This window comes from Aquarana catesbeiana, linkage group LG13 (assembly GCF_042186555.1).
Source record: "Aquarana catesbeiana isolate 2022-GZ linkage group LG13, ASM4218655v1, whole genome shotgun sequence".
NCBI classification, from domain to species: Eukaryota; Metazoa; Chordata; class Amphibia; order Anura; family Ranidae; genus Aquarana; species Aquarana catesbeiana.
In genome coordinates this window covers 71660535-71688270 of record NC_133336.1, presented here as the reverse complement: position 1 = coordinate 71688270, position 27736 = coordinate 71660535, and the positions used below count along the sequence as shown (strand labels likewise).

Genomic DNA, 27736 nt, shown 5'->3' with positions numbered 1-27736 from the left:
GGTGCCAACAGACAAATGATACCTGATGAGGTGCTGGTACCGGTCATTGATGGAGGGTAGTGGTCAGTGATCTGCTACTGGTACGGGTCATTGGTGATGTCTGGTGGCACCTCACCTCTTCCTGCCTTTCCTGAGGTGCCCACAGACATACTGTGGTCATTGGGGGTAAAGATGTCTGTGGGCTCCTCTCCTGCTGCTGCCTTTCTCTTGAGGTGCCTGCAGACATAAGATGACAGCGATGTCTGGGGGCACCTCACTTTGTGCTTCCTCTATTTAGTGGCCTGCAGACATTTACTGGTCATTGATGATGAGGATGTCTTTGGGCCCCTCATCTCTTGCTACCTTTTCTTGAGGTGCCCACAGACATGTTGTGATGGTTGGTGTTGGAGGTGTGTGTGTGGACACCTCACCTCTTGTGGTACTCTCTCCTCACTCTGTGGAGATTCCCACAGACATATATGATCATTGATGTCTGAGGGCACCTTGCCTCACATGTGTCTCTGGCTCTCCCTTGAGGTGCCTACATACATTATTGGGGATGTCTCTGGATACCTCTTGCTGTCTTGCTCACAGGCATACAGCATTTATTGCCTCTTGCTTGCTTTCTCTTGAGGTCTCCACATACATTTGCTGATGCTGTTTTCTGCAGGCACTTCACTTCTTTATTCTCTTCTGAGGCATTCACAGACATACGATGATACTTAATGATGGAGATGTCTGGGGGCACCTCTCCTCTTGCTTCCTTTTTTGAGGTGGCCACAGTCATTTCATGGTCATTGATGGAGATGTCTGGGTGCACCTCACCTCTTGCGCTCTCTCTCGGGGTGCATATTGATGATCTCTGTAGGTACCTCACCAAATACTTCTCACTAGCTCTTCAGGTGCTCACAAACATTTGATGACCGGGATGAGTGTGGGCATTTTACAAGATCAATCTCTTTTTCTCAAGTTGCTCACAGACATTTGATGGCTGGTCAGGCTGTGTTGGTGAGAACATGTCTATTCCCTTATCAGTCAATTCACTTGTTTTTGTGCATTGCCTGGGACAGTTGAACTGTACATGTGCCACAGCATTAGCGAGTACAGGGCTGCTTGAAGAGATTTTTACAGCATGGTGTGAAGTCTCTTGCAGTAAGTCCTTTCATAGTGCATCAAGTTGGGAGTGACTGTGCATGCTGTGCGAATAGCTATGTGTCAGATCTGCCAAGGAGATTGGTGGTTGTAGACATTTACCATTACTTATGTTTGTGCTAGCAGTCTTTTTTAATTTTTTTAATTTTGCTAAATATACACTGTCCTTTCCTACAAACATTCTTAGCTATAATACACAGCTGTCAACCACACCTGAGGAAAGAATATTCCTTAAGTGGAAAATCCAACCTGAGATTCTAGCGATCCAGGGTTTTGGTTGGGGGTAGCAGTAGGCATCTTGACCCTTGTCTAGTACTACACATGATTGGCCAGTATCTGTGAACACTCTTTTTTTTTTTTTTTTTTAATTCTGTGTGAGTTTTCGGATGATACATGCACAAACTGCAACAAAGCAATATGTGTTGTCTAAACGTTCCTCCTTTCATTTTCTTTTAGTTGGAGTGACAAGAAGTCTTCGAGCTGGAATCCCTCAAATAACCTTTGACGATGAAGGTAAGCTGTTCATTTGTGTAGCTGTATCGCGTATTAACATAATGCAAGGCCTATTTCCACTGTTTGTTATTTCTGCACTGCCAGAGTTTACCCCTCAGCACCCCTTTCAGTGCTTGTAGTCAAATGTTTTTTGGGTTCTCTCATCTTTCAGCTTTCTCTGCCATATAGCAGCTTGTAGCAAGTCAGGATACCGAGACTTACAAGTATAGAGCTGTAGCAAACAGGACAGGGGAAGAGAAGTGACATGAGAGGATACTTGCTTTTAATATCCTGGAGTAAGAGGTGGTTTCTGAGTTGTAAGCTTTTATATATTGAATGTTGTGTTCTATTTCGGTCCTCTGTTTCTGTTTGTCGCCTATTTGCTTTCCTTTCTACGTATATTATATCAAAATGCAACCCTTGTGAAGCACTCCTAGATCACTTCATATATTGTTTGATAATGCTATATAGTTATGAGTGAGTTGCTTTCTTAGGGACGTATTTATTAAGCTGTAAATGTGAATTTTATCAAGCTCTTGCTGGTGATAAATCAGTCATTGTCCTTTAAACACATTGACCAAGAATGTTTGTTTGGTAAACGTCAGATTCACTGCTCTATAAATATGGCCTTTAGTTATTGTTTCAGATTAGTTGGTTTGTAGGGCTAACTTTTTATCTTTTGCACAGTGTAACATATTACACCCGTGTTTAGGTGTAAAACATTCTTTGCAAGTGAATCTTCAGCAGTCACGGTCACTTGTAAAATCTGTGAATGAATGAACTTCATGTATCATCTGCCCCTACAGCAGACAGACTTGTTATTATCAGTGGAACATGATTGCTGTGATCAGCACACTTGTAGTACTATGACACTTCCTCGAGCTTTCCAACTGAGAGCTCATACCTCGGGATGGGTAGGAAGGGTCTGCAGGAGCCTGACATTGCACCCACAATTTTACTTATGGTTACAAAGCGTTGCAGGATCCTGTGGGAAAGAAAATTTAGATGGATATTTTTTTTTTCCATGTATAAATATGTGTTTGTTTATTTTTTTGTTTAAAAATAACCAACATGTTTTACCTACCTGCTCTGTGCATTGCTTTTGCACAGAACAGCCCAGATCCTCTTTTTCTCGGGACCCTCAGCGGTGCTCCTGGCCCTCCCTCCTGCTGAGTGCCCCCCCAGCAAGCAGCTTGCTATGGGGCAGCCGAGCTGCTGCTCTGTGTGTCCATTCAGACGTTGAGCCGCAGGTACGGCCTCACCCCCTCTCTCTTATTGGCTCACTAACTTTGACAGCAGTGGGAGCCAATGGCGCCTGCTGTGGTCTCAGTCAATGAGGAGGGAGACTCCCAGTACTTCGGGCTCTCGTGCAACATCACTCAATTGACATGGGGCTCAAGTAAGTATTAGTGGGAGTGGGGTCTGCACACACATTTTTTTTTTTTTTTTTTTTTTTTTTTTTTATCTTAATGCATAGCATGCATCAAGATAAAAAAACAAAAAACAAAAAAAAATCCTTCTGCCTTTTAGAATCCCTTTAAAGCGGAACTTCAGTCGGAACTTCAGTCCATATTTTTTAATCTTTCCATCTATTAAATCTTCTCCCGTTGTTGTTTTAACTTTTGGATAGTAAAACATTTTTTTTGGACAGTAAATCCCTTATACAGCCCACTTCCTGTTTCTTGTCTGGTAAAAAGCCTAGGCTTATGACATCCTGCACATATCTCTATCTCTATCTCTATCTATCTCCCCCACACATTCACTCCCACTCTTCTGAGAGTATGCCAGGGAGGGGATGAGTTTTAAAAGGGCCAATGAGAGCTGGAGGTGTTCCTCTGTCTGTGTAAATCCAGAAAGTGAACAGGCAGCATCTTCAGCTGCCCACAGTTAAAATGGTTGCAGCCAGACTCAGTGGAGGAAGATTTCTGCAGCATATTTGGCAAGTACAGATTTACAGTATATATACAATAATATGCAAAGTGGTTGGAGGGAAGCTTCAGAATGGCAAAGAATGGCAGACTGCAGTTCCTCTTTAAGGTATATTTAGCATTTAAAGCATAGGCGTAGTTCACATCTGTGCACTGCGGAAACATGCACCTTCCTGCAGCGCATGAAAATACGTGTTTTGTTCTCTTTTTGTTCATGCTCTGCAGTGCCATTCGATCCAAACATTCAGTGCAGTGCACTACAATGCATGAAAACTTATTACCATAAGTTGTGGTGTTGTGTTTATATAAAAAAGTTGCATTGACTTCTTTGGTGTGATTTGTTGCAACCAGCATTACCGTGCAGAACAACACTAATCAATATGTGTTACATGTCAGATTTGATTCTTCTGCACTGCTGTAGTGCAGATGTAACCTATGTTGTGTATTTTTAATATATCTAAAACAGTCTTATTATCTTGCATTATATCTTAGTATCAGATGAAATTAGGTCAGACATAGAAATTGTCTGTGTGTGTTGTGTTTTTTTTTTTTTTTTTTTTTTTTTTTTTTTACTTTGCTTTTTCAGCAGTTTTCAGTGTGAAACTGAGGAAGTTCAAGTGGATGTAAACCCGCACATATATTCAGTGAAGTGAACAGCCTCAGATGATACACAGGGATGAAACAAGTCTCCCTGCATAAGTATTACATGTATATCTGCTGTCTTCAGCTTTATATACTGCTTAGAAAGTGCACATCCTGTTATGCCGCGTACACACGGTCGGACTTTTCGTCTACAAAAGTCCGACAGCCTTCCGGCGGACTTTCAGCGGACTTGCAGCAGACTTTCTAACGAACGGACTTGCCTACACACGACCACACAAAAGTCCGACGGATTCGTACGTGATGACGTACACCGGACTAAAATAAGGAAGTTCATAGCCGGTAGCCAATAGCTGCCCTAGCATGGGTTTTTGTCCGTCGGACTAGCATACAGACGAGCGGACTTCGGGGTCCGTCGTACTTACGACGTAAAGATTTGAAGCATGCTTCAAATCTAAAGTCCGTCGGATTTTAGGCTAAAAAAGTCCGTTGAAAGTCCGGAGAAGCCCACACACGATCGGATTACCAGCCAGCTTTAGTCCGTCAGCGTCCGTTGGACTTTTGTAGACGAAAAGTCCGACCGTGTGTACGCGGCATTAGAATTTTCTCTTCCTGATTCACCTGTGGGTGTAGATTCTTGCCATACACTGTGAGGCAGCTGTTCGGTGGAAAGGCACATACCCCCTCTCCACATAGGAAGAAAAACTGCAGAGCTGTGCTGTGAATAGACCAGCTCTCTGCTAATCTAGTTATAGCACCCACCCTGACACAAATTTCAGCTTGGTTTTATCACAGTTGACCGAGAACTTGTCAGAAGTTATCATGCTGATAACAGAGGAATGGAGCAGGAGAAAGCCACAGGACTGAGCCTGGGTTCACACACATGTGAACACAGACATTGCATGTGATTCGCACCCGCATTGCTGTGCCAATCACATGTGATGTCTGTGCAAAGCGAGTTCAACCAAACAGTTTGGCTGAACACTCATTGGATTTTAACCAAACTGGTGCAGGGACCTTTTTATCCCCCCCCCCCCCCCTCCCGCGCTGGAATTGGATTGCATGGGTTTAAACACACATGTGATCCAATTCCAGCGCGGGAAAAAAAAATTCCTGTCCGAATCCACAGTTCGCACTGCGATCTGTGAGCCGATCTGGGGGTGTCATTAACTTTTGTATTAACACCCGCAGTGGTTCGCAGAGGGCAGTGTGAACTTCCTGTGGGGGAAATGCAATGCGGGAACCCACACTGGAATTGCACTGGTTTCCGCATCGCAAGAATGTTAACCCAGGCTTAGGGATTTGAAGAAGAGAGATAGGAAAACACTGCACATATAGGTGCCCAGTTAAAATTTCATGAATGGGGCTTACAGACTTGACTGTATTAAAGCACTCCTTTACCTTGCTATATTGCCCTTCTAAACCATAGCTGATCATCTGATTCTCTTCATTATCCTGATCAAATTTGTTTACTGTTCTATTCCAGGCCTATATAGAATTGTCTTGCTATTTATTGCAAAATGGAGAGTGAGTTTTTGCCACTTCTGTCTGCTTCTTTGCAACTGGTACCTTTTTTATATCAACACCAAAGTTCCAGTGTGATTACACTCACCCCTTGATACAGTGGTGTAGGTTAGATTTTGGTATTTCCTCACCATGTTTGTTGAGAAATGAGCTGCTTTCTTGTGAAGAAATCTTGACTAACATCCAGCCTATGAAGATTTTTTTTGGTAGTTTGATTTTGGAACACTGTTTGTCGAGCACTTTTTTTTCCTCCTTTATCTGGATATTTTTTTTTTTTAAGCTTTCTTGTTTGTTTTGTATAAGTGGTCAAAAACAACCATAGGTGGTTAAATCTGGTTAAAAAATAGTCTTGGGCTGTTTCCACATCAAATGTTCTATGCTAAAGCAAAAGTTGAGTCACAAGTCATTGTGTGTGTGTATGTATGTATGTGTGTGTGTGTGTGTGTGTGTGTGTGTGTGTGTGTGTGTGTATATATATATATATATATATATATATATATATAATATTTATTGTGTGTGTAAATTATTTTTAGTGATTGCACTTTAATTATAGTATCTTGCCACAAGTTCTGCATACTTTACTGTATAATGTTAATATAAATGACATGAATTGTTTAACCGAGAAACAAATTGAGATGTGTTTGACTTCATGTCAAGGCTGTTGATAGTAAAATAAATGCGACATGATGCACCCTCGTGCAAATGTATTGAGGTGCAGCAACCCTAACTTTTTTTTTTTTTTTTTTTTTTTGTGTGTGTGCTTTAGAGTAGGCAGCTTATTGTTATTGTTTTCTGCATAGTTTGTATGTATTATGGAGATGTCTGTGTGCGCTTCACCTCATGCTGCCTCTCTTTTGGTGCCCACAGACATATGATCATTGATATTTGGGATTTCTGTGGGCACCTCGCCACTTGCTGCCTTTCTCGAGTTGCCCACAGATCTGCATAGTTTGTTTATAGTCTATGCTTTTGTCTACTTTCTTTGAGAAATTTTGACTTCCTGCCATGCTCCACACATGCTTGTATTTTTATTGGCATGTAACTAAACTGGACCTCACTTAAATCTCCTGGACTAAAGAATGTCTTAATTTACTTTTTGTTTTTAACGAGATTCCCGCTGGGCACTTTGCGAATGGTTACCATGAGTTAAAGTTGACTTCATGGCACTAGACAGATGTGTCAGACAATATGTATAGGTGTACTTTTCTCCCATTCAAATGAGAGTTGCAGCACTTCTTCCGTCACTGCATGGCTAAGGTGCTGACACCTACTACTGTACAGAGAAACACGCTTGTTGGGCAAACCCTTGTTAGGCAGTGATTTTCATACACACCCAGATTGGTCTCAATATTAAAGTAAATGTTCCGTGAAATTTGAGGCCATCTTTCCTGACTTCTTTCAGAAAATGCTGGTTTCTTGGCTGTTCTCCTTTTTAACCTTTAGTACTTTCAGAATCCTTGACCTGAAACATGTATGCAGATCATGAAGTCATAGAAAAATCAAGAATCCTTATCTGCATACTTGTTACAGGTCTGTAACAAGTATTTGAGGCAATGGGTTAGCATGGCAGCCAGGCAGTGATCATTTTCAGGTGAGTGCAAATATAGCATCCTCCATCCTTTTTCCTAATGACAAGTTCTTTTAATTGTGGTCCGTATTCATATTGTGTACTTGCTTTGTGTGAATTATGATTTTAGTATTGCTATTCCCTTCGCATGCTTTCCTGGATAAGGCTTCAGGAGTAACGGGTGCTGCAGCAAGAACCAGCTGGAACTGGAGACTTTTAAGAGCTGTAGGATAGGAGCTATTTGGTGTGTGGTTGTTGTGTGTGCGTTTTTTTTTTTTTGTTTTTTTTTTTTTGTATTCGATTTCTTTTATTTTAGCACTCTGTGAAACTGATCCGTAACACCAAATAGGATGTTCATTCAGAATAAAAGGAGTTTGAAGCTAATTTTACTTTTTTATTGTACTCACCAATTTCTCTTTCTGTTTTTACTTTTTAGGCAGCCGATGAGCCTGCCTACCTAACAGTGGGAACTGATGTCAGTGCTAAATACCGGGGTGCCTTCTGTGAGGCCAAGATTAAAACTGTGAAACGCCTGGTAAAAGTCAAGGTATGTTGCTCCATAAAATAAAAACGTTTATTATTTACTGTTTTTAATGGCTCATGGATTACTTTGCCTGTCTTATTCCAAGTTTTCATTAATTCTATGTATGCCTAAATGCACATCAATTTTGTTAAAAAAAAAAAAAAAAAAACTGTGAAAAAAAACTAAAATGTGTTTTTCTTTGTTTTCTGTTATAAAATTTTGCAAATAAATAATCTTTCTTCATAAATTTAGGCCAAACTGTTCTGCTACATTTCTTTGGTGAAAATAACCCAAAGCAATGTATATTATTTAGACTAGGAAAGTTTTATAGAGTCTAAATATCTATATATTTCATAGAGTATATGTCTAAAAAATTGATTAATCCTGATGTACTGACAGATCTAATTTTTTGAGGCCCAAAAATATCAGGACAGTACAAATATACCCAAATGGCTGCTTTTTGTAAAGTAGACAGCCCAATGTATTTAGTAAGAGACATGGACATTTTTTGGAAGTTGTGTGTGGTGTGTTTTTTTTTTTTTTTTTGTCGTAATTTTTTGTAAACTAACTTTAAGTTTACGTTTGAAAAAAATTAGCATTTCACATTTCTTTAAAATGTTTTATGTACTGTCACTAGTGCAGTGCAGCAGCATGATATAACTGGTGTGACGGTGATCAGGGACAGATTAGTGACAGTATATTAAAAATATATTTTTTTTTTATGACTTTTTTTATTTTATTTTTTTTTTTATTTCTTTACATACAGTGATCAGAGCCATGCAGTGTTACACAGGAACACTGTACTATTCTGTGGAGATGATCAGGATTATTATTTATTTTTTCCACACTGATTGTTTAGCTATGCATTTTACATTTTTTTTTTTTTTTTTTTTTTTTTTTTTTCTAAATGAAAACTGCTCATTCTGTGTTTACTATTGTGATTAGCTGTCACATGGTACAGATGGGCTGTTATTGGCCTTGTCTGTGCCATGTGACGAGTGACCAATTGGAGATCATCACAATAGTATACAATGAAAGGCATGTAACAAAGCCTTTCATTGTGTACTGTCATGCGATTTGTCACAGCGATCTCATGGTGCTGGCAAAGAGATCTGTCCACGGATGGTGCCGGAGCTCAGCCCGATCCTGGAAAGATGTCTTATGACGTCCTTTCAGAACTACCGTGCTCTCGCCTGGCTTTCATTTTACAATAGGCCAGGTGGGAAAGGGTTAAACTTTAGCTGTGGAGATAAAATGATTTCTGCAACATTTTTCAGTTGATGGAGGTAATTGAGTGTTGCTTTTAAATTGCAAGCTGCGTGCGAAAATTAGTGAAATGTTTTGTTATTGTTGACATAAAATATCGGAATTCTTTTGTCCCTGTATTTGAGTTTTGGAGGCCAATTGGATAATTGGGTTTCTAGGGTCTGTCTGAGCAAACTGGTATAATGGGATTTTTAAAAGATGCTGGATATGATGGAGCCCAGTGGAGAGATCTGTTCATCTGCCTTGGAGCTATGAGTGGATCTCGCTGTATTTCCCAAACATCGCTTCTGTGTGAACTGATATTTTCTTTAAGGCTGAACTCCAGACAAATAACTACACAGATGAAGGACATATAGGGCAACTGTTTGAACTGCTGAAATATTTGTGTTTCTGCTCACCCAGTTCTGAAATATACACAGCCCATTGTCTGACATGGCAGAGGACTGTAATGCTTACAGGTCTTGTTCCTCCCCCAGCCTGTGATTGGACAATGAAAGGAGAAGCAACAGACTGAGCTCATCTGTCAATCTGTTTTATTATTATCATGCTCCTTGTTGGCACATGAGCACTGCAGCACAACTGATTTGACTCCTTGTGCTGAGTCTCCCTTTTCCAGCCTAAGCTCTGCTGTACAGATTCTGCAAGAGTATGATACCATGTTAAATAAAGGGTCTTGCAGTTTAAATACATTTTAATATTTTTTTTTTTTTTTAATGATTTAATTTCTATCTTTTATCCCTTCTTGTAGTTCAGCTTTAAATACAAATGAATGCAACTTTTGTTTTTTGTTTTTTTTCTTTTTAGAGCAAGTTGTTGAATGACCCTGACCAATTGATTGTTGAAGGTCACTGTACTTTCGACATTGCTGTTTACCTTAATATAAAAAAAAGTCCCATCAATAGTTATTTAACCCTGCCATAGCTGCAGATAGTTTGTTCTCTCTCTCCAATACTAAAGTGGTTGTAAACCCCGTTACACCACTTGTACCTACAGGTAAGCCTATAATAAGGCTTACCTGTAGATACTGTAAATATTTCCTAAACCTGCACGGTTTAGGAGATATTTACTCTATACACTTGCACCAACGTAATCGGCGCATGCGCCCTGAAGAAACGGTCTGCTCGTGCATTTCTTCAGGGCCGGTGTCGTGACTTGCTGTGGCCAATCACAGCTCCGGAGCCCGCAAACCCAGAAACAACTCCGGGAGACGTCGCCAGTCACAGCAGTCACAGCAGTGCAACAGCTTCGATCTGAGGTACTTCATAATGAGCTAGTGTGTGAGGCATACTAGCTCATTATGTCTTTTTCTTACAGGGGTTTTATTTTATTTATTTTTTTCTCGGTTTACAACCACTTTAAGTAAGCCATTTATTTTAGACGTTTTGTGGTCTGTACTTCTCCAGGTGCTTGGGCTTGGCTTACTTTTTATCATCCTGCTTATGGTTAACAGGGACTCGTGGGATCTGTAGTTCTGCATTAGCTGGGGAGATATTAATCAAATGACCTACATGTCAGATAATTAGAGAAAATGTTAGAGGAAGTATAATGTATGTCTACTGATAAAGGCCATTTAGTCTAGTGTACTTTTTAATTTTCAGAGTTCAGGTTGTTTGTGATCTAAATAGAATTAATGAGTATAATGTTCCTACAGTATATCTAGAGCAAGGAAGGTTAAAACCCTTGTAAGATGTTGTTATTATTTTATTATAGATCTATCTATCTATCTATCTATCATATAATTTTTTTTTTCTTGGAAATATTTCCCTTCACCTCCTGTTTAATGGGCAATAAGAATACCTTCAAAGTGAGACTGACTCTCTTTTAGGCGGTTGTCACTGCAACAGATGTACAATTTGAAAAATTTCCCCTCCAATCTTGTTGTCATGACAGTTTAAAATTATGGCTTTGGGTTGATAAACCTTTCTTACTCTATTCAAAGCAAAAAAAGAAAAGTTTTTTGGTTTTTGATCATTGTTAAAGATGAAGGTGCCTCTGTGTAGCAGCTTGCCAATTTAAAGGGATTTGTAAAGGCATAGACAAAGGCTGAATTATTTTAATTTTTTTTTTTTTTCTACAACTTGTTATACTTACCTGCTTTGTTCAGTGGTATTGCACAAAGTGGCCCTGAGCTTCCTCTTCTGGGGTCCCCTGCTGGTGCTCTAGGCCCTCTTTCTTGGTACACCACCATAGGAAGCTGCGTTCTATGAGTGCACCTGTGGGCTCGCTTCTGAACTAGTCTGTGTGCATCTATTGACACACTACGCAGCTTGACCCCTGCACCCCCACACCCAATGCAGGTAATGCATTAAGGTAAAAAAAAAAAAAACACCTTTAAGTGTTTGGTCAGCTAGCATTTCTCTAAAGTCAGTACCATTAGCAGATGGGTTAAATTGCCAATACCCCGTTGGCTCACTTTTTTTTTTTTTTTTTTTTTTTGCACAAATAAAGATATTTGTGAACATCAGCTATTTATAGTGGGACGTGTTCATACAAAAATGTTTTGAATAAGTGCATTGACAGAAGTGGACACCTGATTCATACAAGAATAGACCAGAATATATTATGCCAACAGATCATAGCCACTCTAACTAGCTGTCACCCATAAAGCAGAAGTATAATCCGTCATAGACTCGCCATCACTTGAGACAATTGGGCCTTGGGCTTACCTACAGTCCCATATAAATTATTGGCAATGTTTGTAAGTGTTTTCACCACATTCAAAGATTTACAGTAAAGGAAACTTTTTCTATTTCAAAACCTTCAAATGCTTTATGCTTTTCTGTTTCTTAAAACATTTTTAGTTTACCTACATGGTCAGTAAAGTGCATGTGTCTCATTTAATTGTCTCTACATTCTTTTTATTAGGTTACCTTGAAACAAGATCACTCTATCCTGCTAGTTCAGGATGACCAGGTTAAAGGTCCTTTACGGGTATGTACTTTTTCTTTTGATCTCCTTAAAGGATCAGTTTACCTTTTGTAACATGTTACAGATGCACCAGCTCCCGCACCCCCCAGATCCCCTGCATGCTGTCACAATTTTTAAGTGGCAATGTGCGTTTCTGCCCTCCCCCCCCCCCCCCCCCCCCCAGTTGCATAATTTATTCGCAGTGTTCTGTGAATGTGAAAACTTCAACTACGGGCAGCTTTTGCGGCTGTCGGCTTGTAGTACTCAATTAACTAACATGGTGCTGTTGAGCGTTCTAGTAGTTAATTAATTCTTCCTGTCAGTGTGGTACTGGCTGCCTGTACAAGGTACGAGCAGACAGCTTTTACCAACAGTCTGTGGGAGTCCTGCATGGAACCTGCTGTTTGCTTATTGCAGGTGAAATGCTTTCCAGGCTCATACAAAAAAACTACTGCAGGTAGTAAAATGTATGCATTTACTATTATTATTTTTTTAATTTTTTTTTTTTTTTTTGTAGGAGCCTGGAAAGCATTGCACCCGCAATATTATTTTTTTTTTTTAAGTGAACTTATCCTTTTAATTATAAACTCATTAATCACAAAGCTCTGTATTCCTGCAGAAACTAGATAGTCAGTGCCCATAAAAGAAAATGAAGCTGGTATGTAACTTTTTTTTTTTTTTTTTTTTTTTTTTTTTTTTTTTTTAGGCTTTGCTATGGTGGCTTATTGAAACAGTTGGTGAGCCGCAAGTGCTCTACTGGGAGATAATCGCCTGAAATGGCATGGGATTGTTTTCTAGGGCTACGCTTATCCATACTGTTGATAACATCCCACCCTGGCATTATTTCACCTTCCCTGTGTATAGCAAAAAAAAAAAAAAAAAAAAAATTGCTGCGCTCACTTTCCTCAGCATGTCACAAACAAAGCAAGTGTGCTCCCAGAATTAAGGAGGACCTCTACTGTAAAAGATGTGCCACCTTAAAAAAAAAAAAAAAAGCAGAGGACCAAGGAGGGGCATTTTGATTTATACACCAGTTATGCCAGGGATCCTCAAACTACGGCCCTCCAGCTGTTGCGGAACTACACATCCCATGAGGTATTGTAAAACTCTAACATTCACAGACATGACTAGGCATGATGGGATTTGTAGTTCCTGAACAACTGGAGGGCCGTAGTTTGAAGACCCCTGAGTTATGCTTTGTCTGAGCCACCCCCATCAATGCATCGCTGTGATTTCCACTCACTCCAACTGCCAAACGTGAAACTTCTCTGTTTCTATAAACTCTCATACTGGGTTTATGCTTTATACATTTGTTATGGTGGGATGATAATAGGCAAAGCCAGGGATCTATGCACCAGGGCATGTACAGACATCTAAACCATTCAAACAGAACAATTTAAAGATTGGCTAATTTGTATATCTGCCAAAATTTTTAGTTGTTTGCTAATGCAGAACTCTAGGGAAAATCCAAAGTATCCCTTGCTGTGGGGCTCCTCCCACACTGCAAGAGTTAAATGCTCCCTTTTGTCTAGGTGAACATTTTCAGAAGTTTTACTTAACTTCTCCTACGCTACCCTTTGCAGCTGGTGCTCTCCTCTTCTGTGACACTTCCAGTTATGGGGAGGACCTCAGTGACCTCACTTGCATGCAAGGCTGCTAGTTCTGCATTGTACACGGTGACGTCAGAGTGCCTGCAACCCATAGAGCGGCGAAGAGAAGCAGCTTTGGGTGACTGGTTGTACAGCTGGGAGGAAGTCTATGGGAGCAAAGGGACAAGGTAGGTAAAGCTACTTTTGAATGATCCCCTGGACAAACAAAACAAGCATTTAACTTTAAGGTAAAGTGCACTTGTAATAATACAGGTAAATATATGCCCTGGCAGAACTGCTGGTGGACAACAGAACCTAGAAGGGTAAGTACACTTACCCTTAAAAGCTTGATAAATGAGGCCCATTGTGATTCTGACAGTTTCGAAAGTCTGCCATGTTAATGTGAACTTCTCTGTATATAGGTTGGAGCTACAGTGGAAATGAAAGCACCTGATGGATCTCAGCAAGAAGCAACTATAAGTAAGCTGACAGATGCCAGCTGGTACACTGTTGGTGAGTATCATTGCTATGTTGAATATCTGAAAAGCCAGACCAATGCTCTGTTTTACAGAAACATCATTGCGCTGTACTAAAATTTCATAATGTGCTTCGAAGATCACAAAATCGGTGTGCTCAGTTTATCTTATAATGACTGTTTTTATTACACTAGTTTGAAAAATATGTGAGCTGCATCCTGAACGTTTTCACAAAAATAAAATGATTACATCCGTTTAGGGGATAGGAGGAATGTGCCAACAAAACTTCAAGCTAGGCCCTGATGTGAAAACTGTTGATTTTTGCTTCTTGAACTTTTATTTTTTCCACCCCAATCTGACATTTAGCATAGGTGTGCCAACATATCCTGGCTTTATTCTGCAGACTAAGCCCCCATATACACCGGTGCGACTTGATGCTTCCAAATCGCATGACAAGTCGCACCCCAGTGCCAGAAATGGAACTGTTCATATCGCTATGACTTGTGTTGCAGCGATTATGAAAAGTTCACGCTTTTACCGATTTCATTGCTAGTTGCTTAGACTTTGTTAAATTAAGTCACAAATCGCACTGATGTTTGGTTTTGAAATCGTACTGGTGTGAACCAGGGCTAATAATGAATTTGGGCTATGGTCAGATCTCTAAAAAGGAAAAAAAAAAAAAAAAACCTGCACCTTTTTGGCACAACTTACAAGATGCTAAAGAAGCCTTAATGTAACGGCTTCTGTGTGATTTACTGGGTGTATTTTCATAATACATATTCGTTGTTTACCTTTATCTGTACGGGGTCAGTGTGCAGTAACGTAGGCAGCTTGTTTTAACTGTTATAGGGTCCGTTTACATGAGAGACTGGCAGTTTTCAGATAAATAAGTCCTTAACATATCTTACTGTTTTGCAGTGTTTGATGATGGCGATGAAAGGACATTAAGACGGACATCTTTATGTTTGAAAGGGGAGAGGCACTTTGCAGAGAGTGAGGTAATGATAATGACATTCTTTTCTTCTGCTTTAGTTTAATATGTATGTTACTCCACAAAGTAAGATTTAATTTAAAAAAAAAAGTGTGTGTGTGTGTTTTTTTTTTCTCCAATCTAGCTTTTTCATTTTTTATTCTATCTCTTTAAAAACCCTGCTGATCCTGCCAGTTCCCCTGGGTCCCCGCTTCAAATTGACCTTGGCATGCACAGAGTGCAGGACAGCGTGCTGACGCATGGTGTGCCTGTATCTCCCATGGTCAGTTGTGGGGCCACGCCCCTCCAAGCTACTATTCGTTTAGTAAGGGGGTAGGTGTTCCTAAATCACACACAGTGGGTGAGCAAGATTACTGACACGGTGGGTGAATGGGCTTATCTGACATGTGGTGGAGTTACTTCCTGTCTGTGTGTACCAGTTTCAGCTTTGACAGCGAGGCTCGAACACACACAGATGGGGGGTCACTTCTCCTCTGTGTGTATGTCTAGTGTTAGTCCCCCATCTCTAATTCCCGCCCACCTGCCTGTCTGAGTGTTCCATAGACAGGAGACTTTTCCACTGTGTCTGCCACTTCTAAACAGACACGTGCCCCCCTCCTCCCCATGCTACAGTTAAGAGGCACTGGAGAGGCTTTGACGCATGCCTGTCACAATACAAGAAAAAAAAAAAATGTAAATAATAAATTAAAATAAAGGTGTTTTGAGACATGTACTTCTATATGCTGTAATACAATGCCCTTTTGAAGCAGTGTGTTCACAAATAATTTTAATGGAAAAGTTTGACATTTCTGCATCTCTGTTGAATAGACTTTAGACCAGCTTCCGCTAACCAATCCTGAACATTTTGGCACTCCGGTCATTGGGAAGAAATCTAACAGGGGAAGACGTTCATCCCTTCCAGTGTGAGTTTAATCAGATTTGTCTGTCATTCTGTACTGTTTGGGTAGGCATTGCGTAATACTACAGTCACATGCGTCTTTTTACCTGTCAGTCAGACCAGTAAAAGAGGTACATACTGGTACATCAATCTCATCTGTAGCAAGTTAAGGTTTGAACTTTCTGAGGGTGTTCTAATTGTTTCTCTCCCTTTCTGTCCTGGTGGCAACCAAACCCTTGTATGGGACAAGTAGGTGGTTAGATTCCCCCAATGGAGTCACCACCAGAAATCTCAATCTTAAAGCAGCAGTTTTACACCCAAAACAAAAAAAGTGTGCTCCCACTATGCTGTGTGAATAGGCTCTGAAAGTGAAACTTGTGTGTTTTACACCCTCCCCCTCCCTGAGCTGGATTTCAAGAACATTGACTTTTGAATGTCTTCCTCCTGTGTATTTATATAAAGCTAGACATATACGATGCAATCTGATTGTACAATCTCTGTACGATTACCTTTTTAGTTTTTCCAAAGCTAAGTAATTGGAGGACCCATCTGAAAAATGTATTCAATTTGTATAAAATCAGGCAGGCCCTTGTACTATATAGTTGATGGTAGATCTAAAGGAGATTGTACAGTGTATGGCCACCCTAAAGGAAGAAGTAGGAAAGTGGGTGGGAAAAAAAGTGCGGTATAGTAATGAGGGAGGTGCGGTCCACAGAAAAAAAATGCACCCAATTCGGTGATGCAGTAAGGCAGTTCATGATGGGATTTGAAGTGTCCTGGATGATCATATGATACAGGAAATGATGTGCATAGTAAGAATTAAAAAAAAAAAAAAAAAAAAAAAGTTTAACTGAAAGGTGCAAATTCAAAGCTGCCATGGACTAGGTAAGTGACATATATGCACATTGGGATGGCTTGGCCAGAAACTACATTAGAAAAGGCTTCTATTTATTATGAAGAGGGAATTTGTTCCTGAAAGGTGAACTTGGCCTTTTAAGTGTTCTCTGCTGAAAGGATTCTGTTTTATCGTGGTGCCGTCACTGCAATTTTCTTGACTCGTTGCAAATTTTGCTTGTGTGCGTAATGGTTCTGAAAGGTAAAATGACACAGTAATATAATCCCTGATGCACCAGCTAATAATACGTGTGTTTTAAAAAAAAAATTTCCCCCAAGAGACCAAGACATTCCAGTCCACTGCACTGTTTGCATAGTGTCAGCTACTGTTTAATTACACTGTTACCATGACAATTATTCCCTTGTCTACTGAAGCCCCATTACATTCCATGTAATTATAGATTGTTGCCATTTATCTTTTTTGGGGGGGGATTTGACTCTTGTGGCACATTTTTCTTTTCTATGGTCTCTGTAATTTGTGTCTGTATAATTTAATTTCTTTATGCTTTCAAATGCCTTTTCACTTATCTTAGGAAGTATCCTGTAATATCTATAGCCAAAAGCCCTGTCAGGTTTTGCTGCCATCTGAAGCTTTGTTAGAGATTTCCCCTTGCTTTCTGTTCTGGTGACACAGGTTTGCCAGACAGGAAGTGAAGGAAAGTCTGCAACACGGTAATGGACAACAATAAAAAAAAAAAGCTGACAAAAGGTTCTAACACCCCACACCACTTAAAAACAGAAAAATAATCTGTATGTGTTGCTGTTGGAGAGTTGTTGTGTTTTTTTTTTTTTCTCACTGTCTGGTGAAACGTTTGTCAGAACAGGAAGTGAGGGGAAATTTCTTTAGCCCTGTACAGCAATCTATTTCTAATCCTTAACCACTCAAAGTGGAGTTCAACCCACATGTTATATTTTGCGGGTTTAAAAAAAAAAAAAAAAAGCTGTAACTCCGCTTCAATTCAAAATAATAACTAAATGGCTAAATAAAAACAATTTAAAGCTAAATTTCTAAACAACTATTTTTTTTTTTTTAATTGGGCCTTAGTTACCTACCAGTAATGTACCTCAATTAAAATGTTCCCCACCTGTGTCCGCTGCTTCTTGTTACTTACATGGAACCTCTGATAGTTCTCTATTCTGGAAACATCTTGTATTCTTTTTCTTTTCAAAGACTACATAGCGTTTTGTGAATGAATAGGTGGTGTACGGATGTCTCAATCTCCCCTTGTCCAATAACAAAAAATACTAAATATTTCCTAAATAATAGAGCTACAAATCAAGCTCCCTGCTGTTTGCCATGTTTTAGCAAGCTTTTTTACCTTCTTGTCTCTTTTATACCTCTAGCCCCAATTGTCAGTTTCTCTGCCAGGACTTCAACAATGACATCGTCATCAGACGATGCAAATGTGTAACATTTTTCAAAAAAGAAGCAGCAGCCACCAGTGAGGTGCACATCATTAGAGGTACCTTTCTGGTACCTAGCTAATGCCCCAAGTTTTTCCACACTTAAAGTGGAACTTTAGTCTGAAAATTAAGTCCTGCTAGATCACTTCAGGCTGGCCCCTTTTCCATGTATAGCTTTGTAAAACTTTAAGCCTGGGTTCATACATATGCGAATACAGACATCGCACGTGATTTGCACCCCGCATTGCTGTGCCAATCACATGCGATGTCTGTGCAATGGGCGTTCAGCCATACAGTTGTATGGCTGAACTTGCATTGGATTCTCACAAAAAGTGCAAGAACCTGTTCACACCCATGCGATTTGATTCCTGTATGAATTCACAGTTCACGCTGCGATCTGTGAACCGATCTGGGGGGTGTCATTATCTTTGTATTGGGCAGTGTCAACTGCCTGCAGGGGAGATGCGATGCGGGAACCGGCACTGGAATCACACTGGTTCCTGCATGGCATACGTGTGAACCCAGGCTAAAATTAAATGCCTATACTGTTTTTAAAATCCAGGAATACACTGTCTCACCCTGCTCTGCACATGCTCAGTTGCTTTCTTTTTTTAGGCACTGCTGAGTTTGTAGAGGGTGATCTGCTGACATTCTTAAAGCAGAATTAAACCCCCCTATGGTTTGACAGTTTGGTTGAGGACACAAACAAATTTGACAGTTGACAATCCCGGCATTCCAAGAATGTGACTGGTTTTAAAACTGTTAAATCGATGAGTTTTGTTTCGCAGACAGATTTATTGCTGTTCAGGGGCGCTGGACTTTAGCAAAATGGCAGCCTCCGGCAAGAAGAAACGGGAGCAATGCTGGAGGCAATTTACAGCACACACTAATTTTGGTAGCATTAATGTGCAATGTATGTTCTTGCTAAAGAACATTATTTTTTATAAAGTTGTTATGGGTAAATTTCAACTTTTAAGACTTCTTGCTGGTATGCTATAACATTGTTAATCGTTCATGTTTGCCTCTAATGTATTGTTTGGTTTTGTTGGCTGTCTAATCAAATGTCAAATTTTCCTAAAGAAATACTGCACAGTTTGCTTCTTTAGTGTCTATGCAATGCAAAGTAACAGGTTCACTTTACTGTTTGCCATCCTGTCCAGTTGCACATACTCCTGCTTTACTCCCCACTCTGCTCCAATGGAAGAAGTTATGTCAGCCCAGTGTAAGTTCAGCGTTATTGCAGCCAGTGTTTATGCAGGGCTGAGGACTCTTGCCACCCCCTAAGACTACTACTAGAATGGTTGTATGCTCCCCTATCTTTGGTAATACGGTGTATTTATCTCACTTCCGAGAGCTGAAAAGGGCAGTGGTGGAGTGAACAAAGCAGAGCATGTGCTGCTCGAGCTTGTATACAGGAACTGCAGATTACCTTTTTGTCTATTGTAAGGGAAGTGGGTCAACATGTTAAATTTTATGCTAATATAATGTACTTTTTAATTTGATTGAAGTTCTCCAAGGATGTTTTCTTCCCAAAAAAAGTAAATGTTTGGTAAATATATTCCATTGACATTTTAAAATGCAGAGTAGAAATGCATATCTGTCTGCCCTCATATTGTAAAGCACTGCGCAAACTGTTGGCGCTATATAAATCCTGCATAATAACATCTGTAAGTGGTCTTGCCTGCTGAAATATCATGCACATACTGCCATAATGCACAGCCAGGAAACTGACATGCTCATGTTTTACTTTTTTCTTTTTTTCTGGTTCACTTGCCTACTTAGTGGTAGTTCACTGAGTAGGCTGCAGGTAAAGAGGTTATTCATGGGGCATAGATGTTTAAATGAGTTAACTTAACAGAATTTTTTTAAAATGAATGTAAACCCTCTCCTATACCCAGTGAGGGGAACAACCTCAGATGATACGCAGGGATGAAACAAATCTCCCTACATAAATTTTACATGTATATCTGCTGTCTTCCGCTTGCTATATTCTTTAGAATTTGTACTTCCTCATTCAGCAATAGGAATGTAGTCTTGGCATACTCTGTGTGACAGCTAATTGGAGGAAAGGCACACCTCCCCCTCCACATAAGCAGAAGAACGAAGATACCTTCAGAGCTGTGCTGTGATAAGACAAGCTTTCTGCTAATTTATTTATAGCACACTCCCTGACACACATTTCAGGCTGGTTTTATCTCCTGTCTCTGAGAACTTATCGTGCTGATAACTGAGGAACAAAACGGCAGAAAGACACCGGACTCAGGGCTTTGGAGAAAGATAAGTAAACACTACAGATATGTGTTTAGGTCAAATTTCATGAATCGGGTTTACATCCACTTTAACTTATATAGTTGCTAGGTTGATCTGCTTTAATTCACGTGAGAAAGCCTCAACTGAGATAGTTTAGCACCCAGATGTCATAGCTTCCCAGACCTGCAATTTAATGCTTCTGTTCTCGTGCCTCCTCATAGGACGGAAGATGAGAAAGAAGACAGCAGCAGTGAAGAGGAAGACGATGATGTTAAACGCATTGGAGATGAATTACTGGGCAAAATAGTGAATGTCAACTGCAGCTTGACGAATGAGTGTTACCCTGCTGTGGTAAGTAATGGTATCCATTTCTGCTCCTCCCCAGGCAATAGTGCTTTACATCACATGTATTGCACAGGTTTATTAATTAATAGGTAAGGTTTTAGTTGTTAGCTATCAGAATTAAACTGTATTCTGCAGTGTTAGCTATATAACAAAGCTTTCTTGCATGCATATATTCAGATAAACATGACTGAGAAAATATGATTGTACTCGTTTTCTGTCCAGTGAGAAATTCCTTAATAAAAAAAGATACAACTTTCAATAATTATGTTTATTATTTTCCCCAGATGGTTTCATAATTGTTACACAAGGACTTTTTTTTTTTTTTTTAAGTGGCCCTCTAACCTAAACCTTTTTAGTTTTGACCAAAGAGGGGGAAGGGTTTGAACATCTGTGTGCTTTTATGGCTGCCTGTTCTTCCATTAAGGAAGTTTTCACTTACCTCAGGCTTGCATACACAATACATTGTCACTTTGTCACACCAAAAGAGGAAAGGGAATTCTTCAAAAGGTAACTTACTCTCTTCTGGGGACGACTGTTACAAGGTGTAAGTTCCTTCATGAAAGGAGGTCTCTTCCTGTCATGTTCTGTAACTGGAAGTGAGAGGCAATCTTCCTACTTGGGGATACAAGCAGCATTTACATTTTGGGTGGGTTAAGCCTTAGCTTTTCTTTAAAATTTGCTTTATTACCAAAACTAGTTATTTTTGCTATTACTAATTTCTGCTTTAAATGTAGCTTTATTGGTGTTCTTACCTCACCGCAGAGATTAGATATTGGCTTTGCTTGGTTCCTGGTAAGTTGCATCACATATTGGATCTTTGTATCTCTGGGCTGCCCCAGAGGCAGGCAGATGACATTGTAATCTCCACCTCAGCCATTCAGAGAATGCGCTTTTTGTTTTTTAAAGTCACGGTAAATGCTGAGTTCCTCTTTAAAGCATTCATTAAAGTCATACTAAAGTCTCATATATATTTTTTTTTTTTTTTTGTTAAAATGTTTTCCCTTTTCTCTCCTCATTGGCTGACTGACATTGAGAGCATCAGGAGCCAATAGCGCCGCGCTGTTGTCTCAGACAATGAGGAGGGGAGTTCCGGGCAGCTGAGACACTCCTGCAACATCGCTGGATTGAAAGGGGGCTCAGGTAAGTATGAGGGGTCGGGGCTGCTGCACACAGAAGATATAGAATGCATAAAGGTAAAAAACCTTCAGCCTTTACAACTGCTTTTAAAAAAGACTGCGCATTTCATATGTATATCCAATTGCTTAAAGGCTGGGTTCACATATGAGCAAGCAGTGGCTCACAGCAGAGGTCCGGTGGGTTCTCGTTCAATGTTTCAGGTCCAATTTCAGCCCAAATTTTTGACTGGAATGGACCAAAAGGCACACAGGGCTCCTGTGCAAATTGCAACTGAGCCGATGTGGAGAAATGTGAACCGGCTCCATAAAGAGCCAGTCACAATCTCCTGCTGTGGAAATTGGATGTGGAGAAATCTGCATCCAAATCGCACTAGTGTGAACCCAGCCTAAAGGTCCAGCATGCTTTCTTCTGGCTTCACATATGAAAAGTTGCACAGGCGCTCTTTGGTTTTAGGTGTGTGATCTATAACTTGGCTGTCTTTTTGTTCATTTGTGTAGTGAATCTTCCACCCTGTTACTATGAAAGTTTTTGAAAATGCTCTTGATCAGCCCTGTAATGGGACACATGTACATTTGGTACATTTGGCCTATGTTCCCAATTAATCTCAGACTGACATGTTGAAGTTGGCTTGGTACCTGTCCCTTGGCAGCCTTGTCATAGTAGTGTTGGGAATACATAGCTTGGCTTTTTGTTCCAGGCTACTTTGCTTTCTTTTGTCTGGATTTATCTAGAAAAATCCTATTTATCAAGTTTCAGTTGGGAATTAAAGCCCATCTCAACCCGAGTGACACTTTTTTTATTTTTTTTCAGCTGAGAGGAAAAAAAGTGACCGTTATTGTCTGAGGACAGAGCATGCAAGTGCAATAAAGAAATGTACACAATACTAAAGGCTTTATTTCTAAATGTGTTCAAGCACGATTCATACAATGTTTACCCAGGATTCATACATTTCTCCAGTTGAATTAAAAAAAATGTGAATTTTGGGTGAGACGTTTTGTGAATTTTTTTTTTTTTTTTTTTTTTTTTTTAATAAACAAACCCTCTGGGAGATTTACTAAAACTGAAGCGTGCATAATCTGGTGCAGCTTTACAGAGAAACCTTCCAGATCCACTGACCTCGGACTCAAGCAGGGAACTCCTCCTGTTAAATTTCCTTCTTCTGTGCCCTTCTTGGTCTCCTGTCCTGTTTCAACAGTAAGAATGCTGCCCTGCTGCTCTATTCTCCATAACTTCAGTTTTATGTAAAGCAAACTTTTTTAAAAAAAAATTCTTAGTTTTTCCTTTAGTATGGAAATGTTGGGACTCCTGTCAGATTGTTTTTGCTGTTTGTGTCCCTGCTGGGGAGATGTAGCCTCTTCTCGTACTGATGATCATGACCCCTGGGGATGGGGTAAAACTCTTGAGTTGTCAATGAGCCCAGGTTCACACTGCCCGTGACTTCAAAGTTGGACCCCGCTGTGACTTCGGCATGACTTGCATGCGACTTCTTTAAAGGGGTTATAAAGTCAGAAGGCTCTTTATCTTAATGCATTAAGATAAAAAGCCTTCTGTGTGCATCAGCTTCCTTAATACTTAACTTTGCCTTCTCTCTATCCAGCGATGTTGTAGGATTGTCACAGCTGCCCGGGACACCCCTCCTCATTGGCTGAAACAGCAGCGTGGTGCCATTGGCTCCCGCTGCTGTCAGTCAGTCAGCCAATGAGGAGAGAAAGGGAGTCGCAGCTCTGTTTCTGAATGGATACACAGAGCTGCAGCTCAGTTCGGGTGCCGCCATAGCAAGCTGCTTGCTGTGGGGACAATCAGGAGGGAGGGGCCAAGAGAGCCGAAGAGAGACCCGAGGAGGGAAGGTTTGGGACTGCCCTGTGCAAATCCACTACACAGGGTAGGTAAGTATAACCTGTTTATTATTGTTAACAAAAAAAAGAGACTTTACAATCACTTTTTAACAGAAGTCAATGCAAGTCTTACCAAAGTCGGACCAAAAGTAGTGCAGAAACATTTTTCTAAGTCGGTGCCACTCAAGTGGCACCGATTTAGAATGGTTCTATTGCACAGAATGGAGTTATTTTTTTTTTTTTTTGTTGTTTTTTTTTTAAATCAGAAACAGTTTATTAAAGAACAAAACAAATATACATCGATACAGATCTTATGTGCAGGAATAAATCCAAGTACAGAGGATAATATATTGTATATAAATCACAATTGGTCAAAGGATACCAGCATATTGAGTGGAGTTACTGAAATATCATTAAACTGATGCCGCATCATTACATTGTCGGTGTGCAACTATACAGAACTGTATGTCCATATCCTTAGTGCATACAGGGGACAAGATAGAACAGAGAAAGGGGGGAAAAATAAAAATCCTATACCTAAGTGTAGTAGAAACATCTACTCTATACTCGAAATGAGCTACCGTGGCCCAGTAGACTATTCCTAAAATAGGAACCGCTTGTCTCTCCTTAAGTTAGTTTTGCCCCAACATCTACCTTTTCACATTTGTAGTAGTCTGTCCTTCACCAACTGGATTGGACCTAGTCCAGGTGTGTCCAGCCATGGTTGCCACAGGGAGTTGATTTTTTTTTTTTTTTTTTATAAAATTCCTATGTTGGTAAGTGAGTTTTTCGCATATCAATGGACTGTTTACCATGTCAACCCATTGCTTCCTTGTTGGTACCGGTGGAGTTATCCAGTGCCTCGCGATCATTTTATGTGCTATGTACAATAGACGCAATATGACCGTTTGGTGAAAAAGAGGGTATCTCCAAGGCACCAAGCAAGCAAATAACTGGATCATGTGGCAGTGGAAATTGAAATGCTTGTGAGATCGTAGAAAGGACATAGTGCCAGTAATGAAACAGTTTCGGGCATTTCCACATCATATGCAACAAATTACCATTTTACCTGCTGCATTTTGGGCATAGTGGCGTTTCTCTGAATCCCCAGCCAACTGCCTCTGAATGTCTGTTTACCAGCAACAGTGTACATGAGGCCTTAATGTAAAGGCCTGTTCCTTGGAAAAGTCTTAGCAGACCAATGTGTGCTTCTTTCACTGTTTTGAGGTATGAATAGATTGAATGAAGTTGAACTATTTCATGTGTCATGCATATTAGATCCATGATGGTTACAGCTGGTCTTTCTTGCACAGTTATATTGCTTATGCCTGAAGCTCTGCTTTGGTTAAATTGGGACTTCTTCCAAGCCAGATCAAACCTCTGCATAATATTTTTTATAACTTTGCGACCACTATGTAAGATGTTACCTAAACTTTGAATTCAGTGTACTATATAGGCACTTGGATAGACCCTCCTCCTATGTTACTGCTGTTACATCTAGCTTTTGTATATTCAGATTCTAACTTGTGTGTCCAGCTGTACAGCCCAGAGTGGTTTAAAGTAGAACTATAGGCAAAACATCCTTTTTTTTTTTTTTTTTTTTTTTTCATTTTAGATGAAGCCAAGGGAGGGTTATAACCCGTCCAGATTTTTTATTTTTTTTTTTCACCATCTTTGTCCCACTGTGGAGATTTCCCTTCACTTCCTGTCCCATAGCTAAACAGGAATGTCCCATAGCTAGCAGTGAGAGGAAATCCCTGCAAATTTAGAGGAATTCCTTGGGGACCCCCAGGTTACCATAACTAGTGTCCCCATTGGAAGAGTTCCCCTCTATTACTTTTCTGGGGACAACCCAAAATTTGGGATTTTCTTTTACTTTCACTTTCAATGATAATAGTAATTAGGACAAATAGAGAGGTGAATCTCCCTAATGGGGGGTACAGACAGCACTAAAACCTGACAAGCATTCTAATCCCTCTCCACTCTATCCAAAACTAAAAAAAAAAAGTTTTTTGTCTTTTAGTTATACTTTAAGGCTCACACTAATGCCACTGCGTAGAGCAAATTCCTGTTTCTTTCCTCTTACTACAAAATCATTTCTATAATAGCTAGTGGTGACACAGGTTAAGCAGAGGGCCCTTTTGGGGACCTCTTATAACCTGTAGCCATTCCTACAGTATATTTACTTATATAATTAAAAAAAATACAGCCACCACATCCAAGGACGGAAGCTGCAATATATAGAGTTTTTTTGTTTTTGTTTTTAGGCCTAGGTATAGTTTAAAGCGGAGTTCAACACAAAAATGGAACTTCCGCTTTTCGGAACCCTCCCCCCCTCCAGTGTCACATTTGGCACCTTTCAGGGGGGAGGGGGGGTGCAGATACCTGTCTAAGACAGGTATTTGCACCCACTTCCGGCATAGACTCCCACGGGAGTCTATGCCTCTTCCTGTCCCTCCGCGCTATCTCCTGGGAAACACACAGGTCCCAGGAGATAGCGGGGACCAGTTACGCCAGTATTGAACCGGGAAGTGAAGCCGCAACGCTTCACTTCCTGATTCCCTCACCTAGGATGGCAGCGGCAGCTGCCGAGAGTCGAGCGATTTATCGGCGTCAGCTGCCGACATCGCTGGACCCTGGGACCGGTAAGTGGCCATGTATTAAAAGTCAGCAGCTGCAGTATTTGTAGCTGCTGGCTTTTAATATTTTTTTTTTTAGGTGGACTCCCTCTTTAAGGCTGTATAGTCAAATTGTTGCATAGGTTATAATTGGTTCTCTTTAATAGGTATTTCCAGTACTTTGAATTATTTTAACATACGTGCATAGCAGTAAGCTGAGTGACACTTTTTTTAAAATTTTTGTATTGAAATGTACATTCCTATTTAACGTTAATCTAATGATCACCATATTAAATTAATGGGCTTTTAGTTCAGTATAAAGTAAGCACTTCCTTTGCAGAAGTTAGGCTTTTTCAAATGCCTTTCCATTGTGACAAAACAAACGTATTAAGAGATGTCAACTAGGTTTTTAAGGAAAAATAACCTAACTTTTTGTTTGCCTGCCTTAGGTCGTGTCACCTAGTTGCAATGATGAAACGTCCGTGAAAAAAGACCAGTGTTTGGTGCGATCGTTCGCAGATGCAAAATTGTGAGTTCACTTGCTTTATCCTAGATGTGTCTTTTTATGTCAATTTAATGCCTTTTAAGGAAAATTTCAGTAAGTGATGAAAATGACCTACATACTTTCATGACTCAGCTGTAGCAGTACCTGCACAAAAGAATCAGTTCCTTTTTATAGCTGGAGGTCAAATTTCTTAAAAAGAGGGGTGCAGGAAATGTAAGTGCTGAATTGTTTTATTTAATTTTCTAATCGCTTGTTAGTGTCCTGAACATACCCAGAACATTGTTGGAAAGGCTTCATTGTCTCCTTGTGGACCAGACATTTATAAGAAATTTTATTTTTCTTCAAAATTAGGGGTGTAGCTATAAAACATACATATATATATATATTTTTTTTTTTTGCCTGCAATTTCAAGGTGCTTTGAGGGTGGCTCCAATCCCTTGCAGAGTCTTATGGAGCTACCCTTGCTTGCGTGGTTTTGCCTGTGATGGCGCATGCATGTGCCTTGTTATCAGTGCACTAGGAATGTGGACAGTCATGTGACTAAGGTTTGAGCCTCAACTTGGTGTGGGGGATGTGTGTGTCATCTGTTGGGATGAGAACAATCGGTACAGCTGGCATGACCGGCATGAGACAGGGCGGGCATGCGCTATGCCATTAGTGGTGATGACGGGCCCTAATGCTACTAACGAGAGCAGGCATGTGACCTCTACAGTGCAAACTCCTTGGCCCAGAAATTCAAGTAGCGGTGTTGATCCATAAGGATTGAGTGTCAGTAAAAAGACTCAGAATCTAGTCCCAACAAAGGTGATGCTTACATTTCCTTGGTGGAAGCAAATACTTTAGAGGAGACGTTCACCTTTTTAGGTTACTGTTGCAG

The 27736-nt window shown here is 40.2% G+C and overlaps 1 protein-coding gene across 4 annotated transcripts in view; it reads left to right on the top strand.

Annotated features, from left to right (window-relative positions):
* ARID4A (AT-rich interaction domain 4A) overlaps positions 1 to 27736 on the top strand; it is a 115294-nt gene that overhangs the window by 2295 nt on the left and 85263 nt on the right. For all 4 annotated transcript variants that reach the window (XM_073609421.1, XM_073609419.1, XM_073609417.1 and 1 more), the window contains exons 2-9: positions 1588 to 1644; positions 7679 to 7789; positions 11897 to 11962; positions 13950 to 14040; positions 14922 to 15001; positions 15802 to 15896; positions 20641 to 20770; positions 26804 to 26883. In XM_073609421.1, the coding sequence (XP_073465522.1) occupies positions 1639 to 1644; positions 7679 to 7789; positions 11897 to 11962; positions 13950 to 14040; positions 14922 to 15001; positions 15802 to 15896; positions 20641 to 20770; positions 26804 to 26883 (659 nt within the window). In that variant the 5' untranslated portion in view covers positions 1588 to 1638. The remainder of the gene's footprint in view (positions 1 to 1587; positions 1645 to 7678; positions 7790 to 11896; positions 11963 to 13949; positions 14041 to 14921; positions 15002 to 15801; positions 15897 to 20640; positions 20771 to 26803; positions 26884 to 27736) is intronic.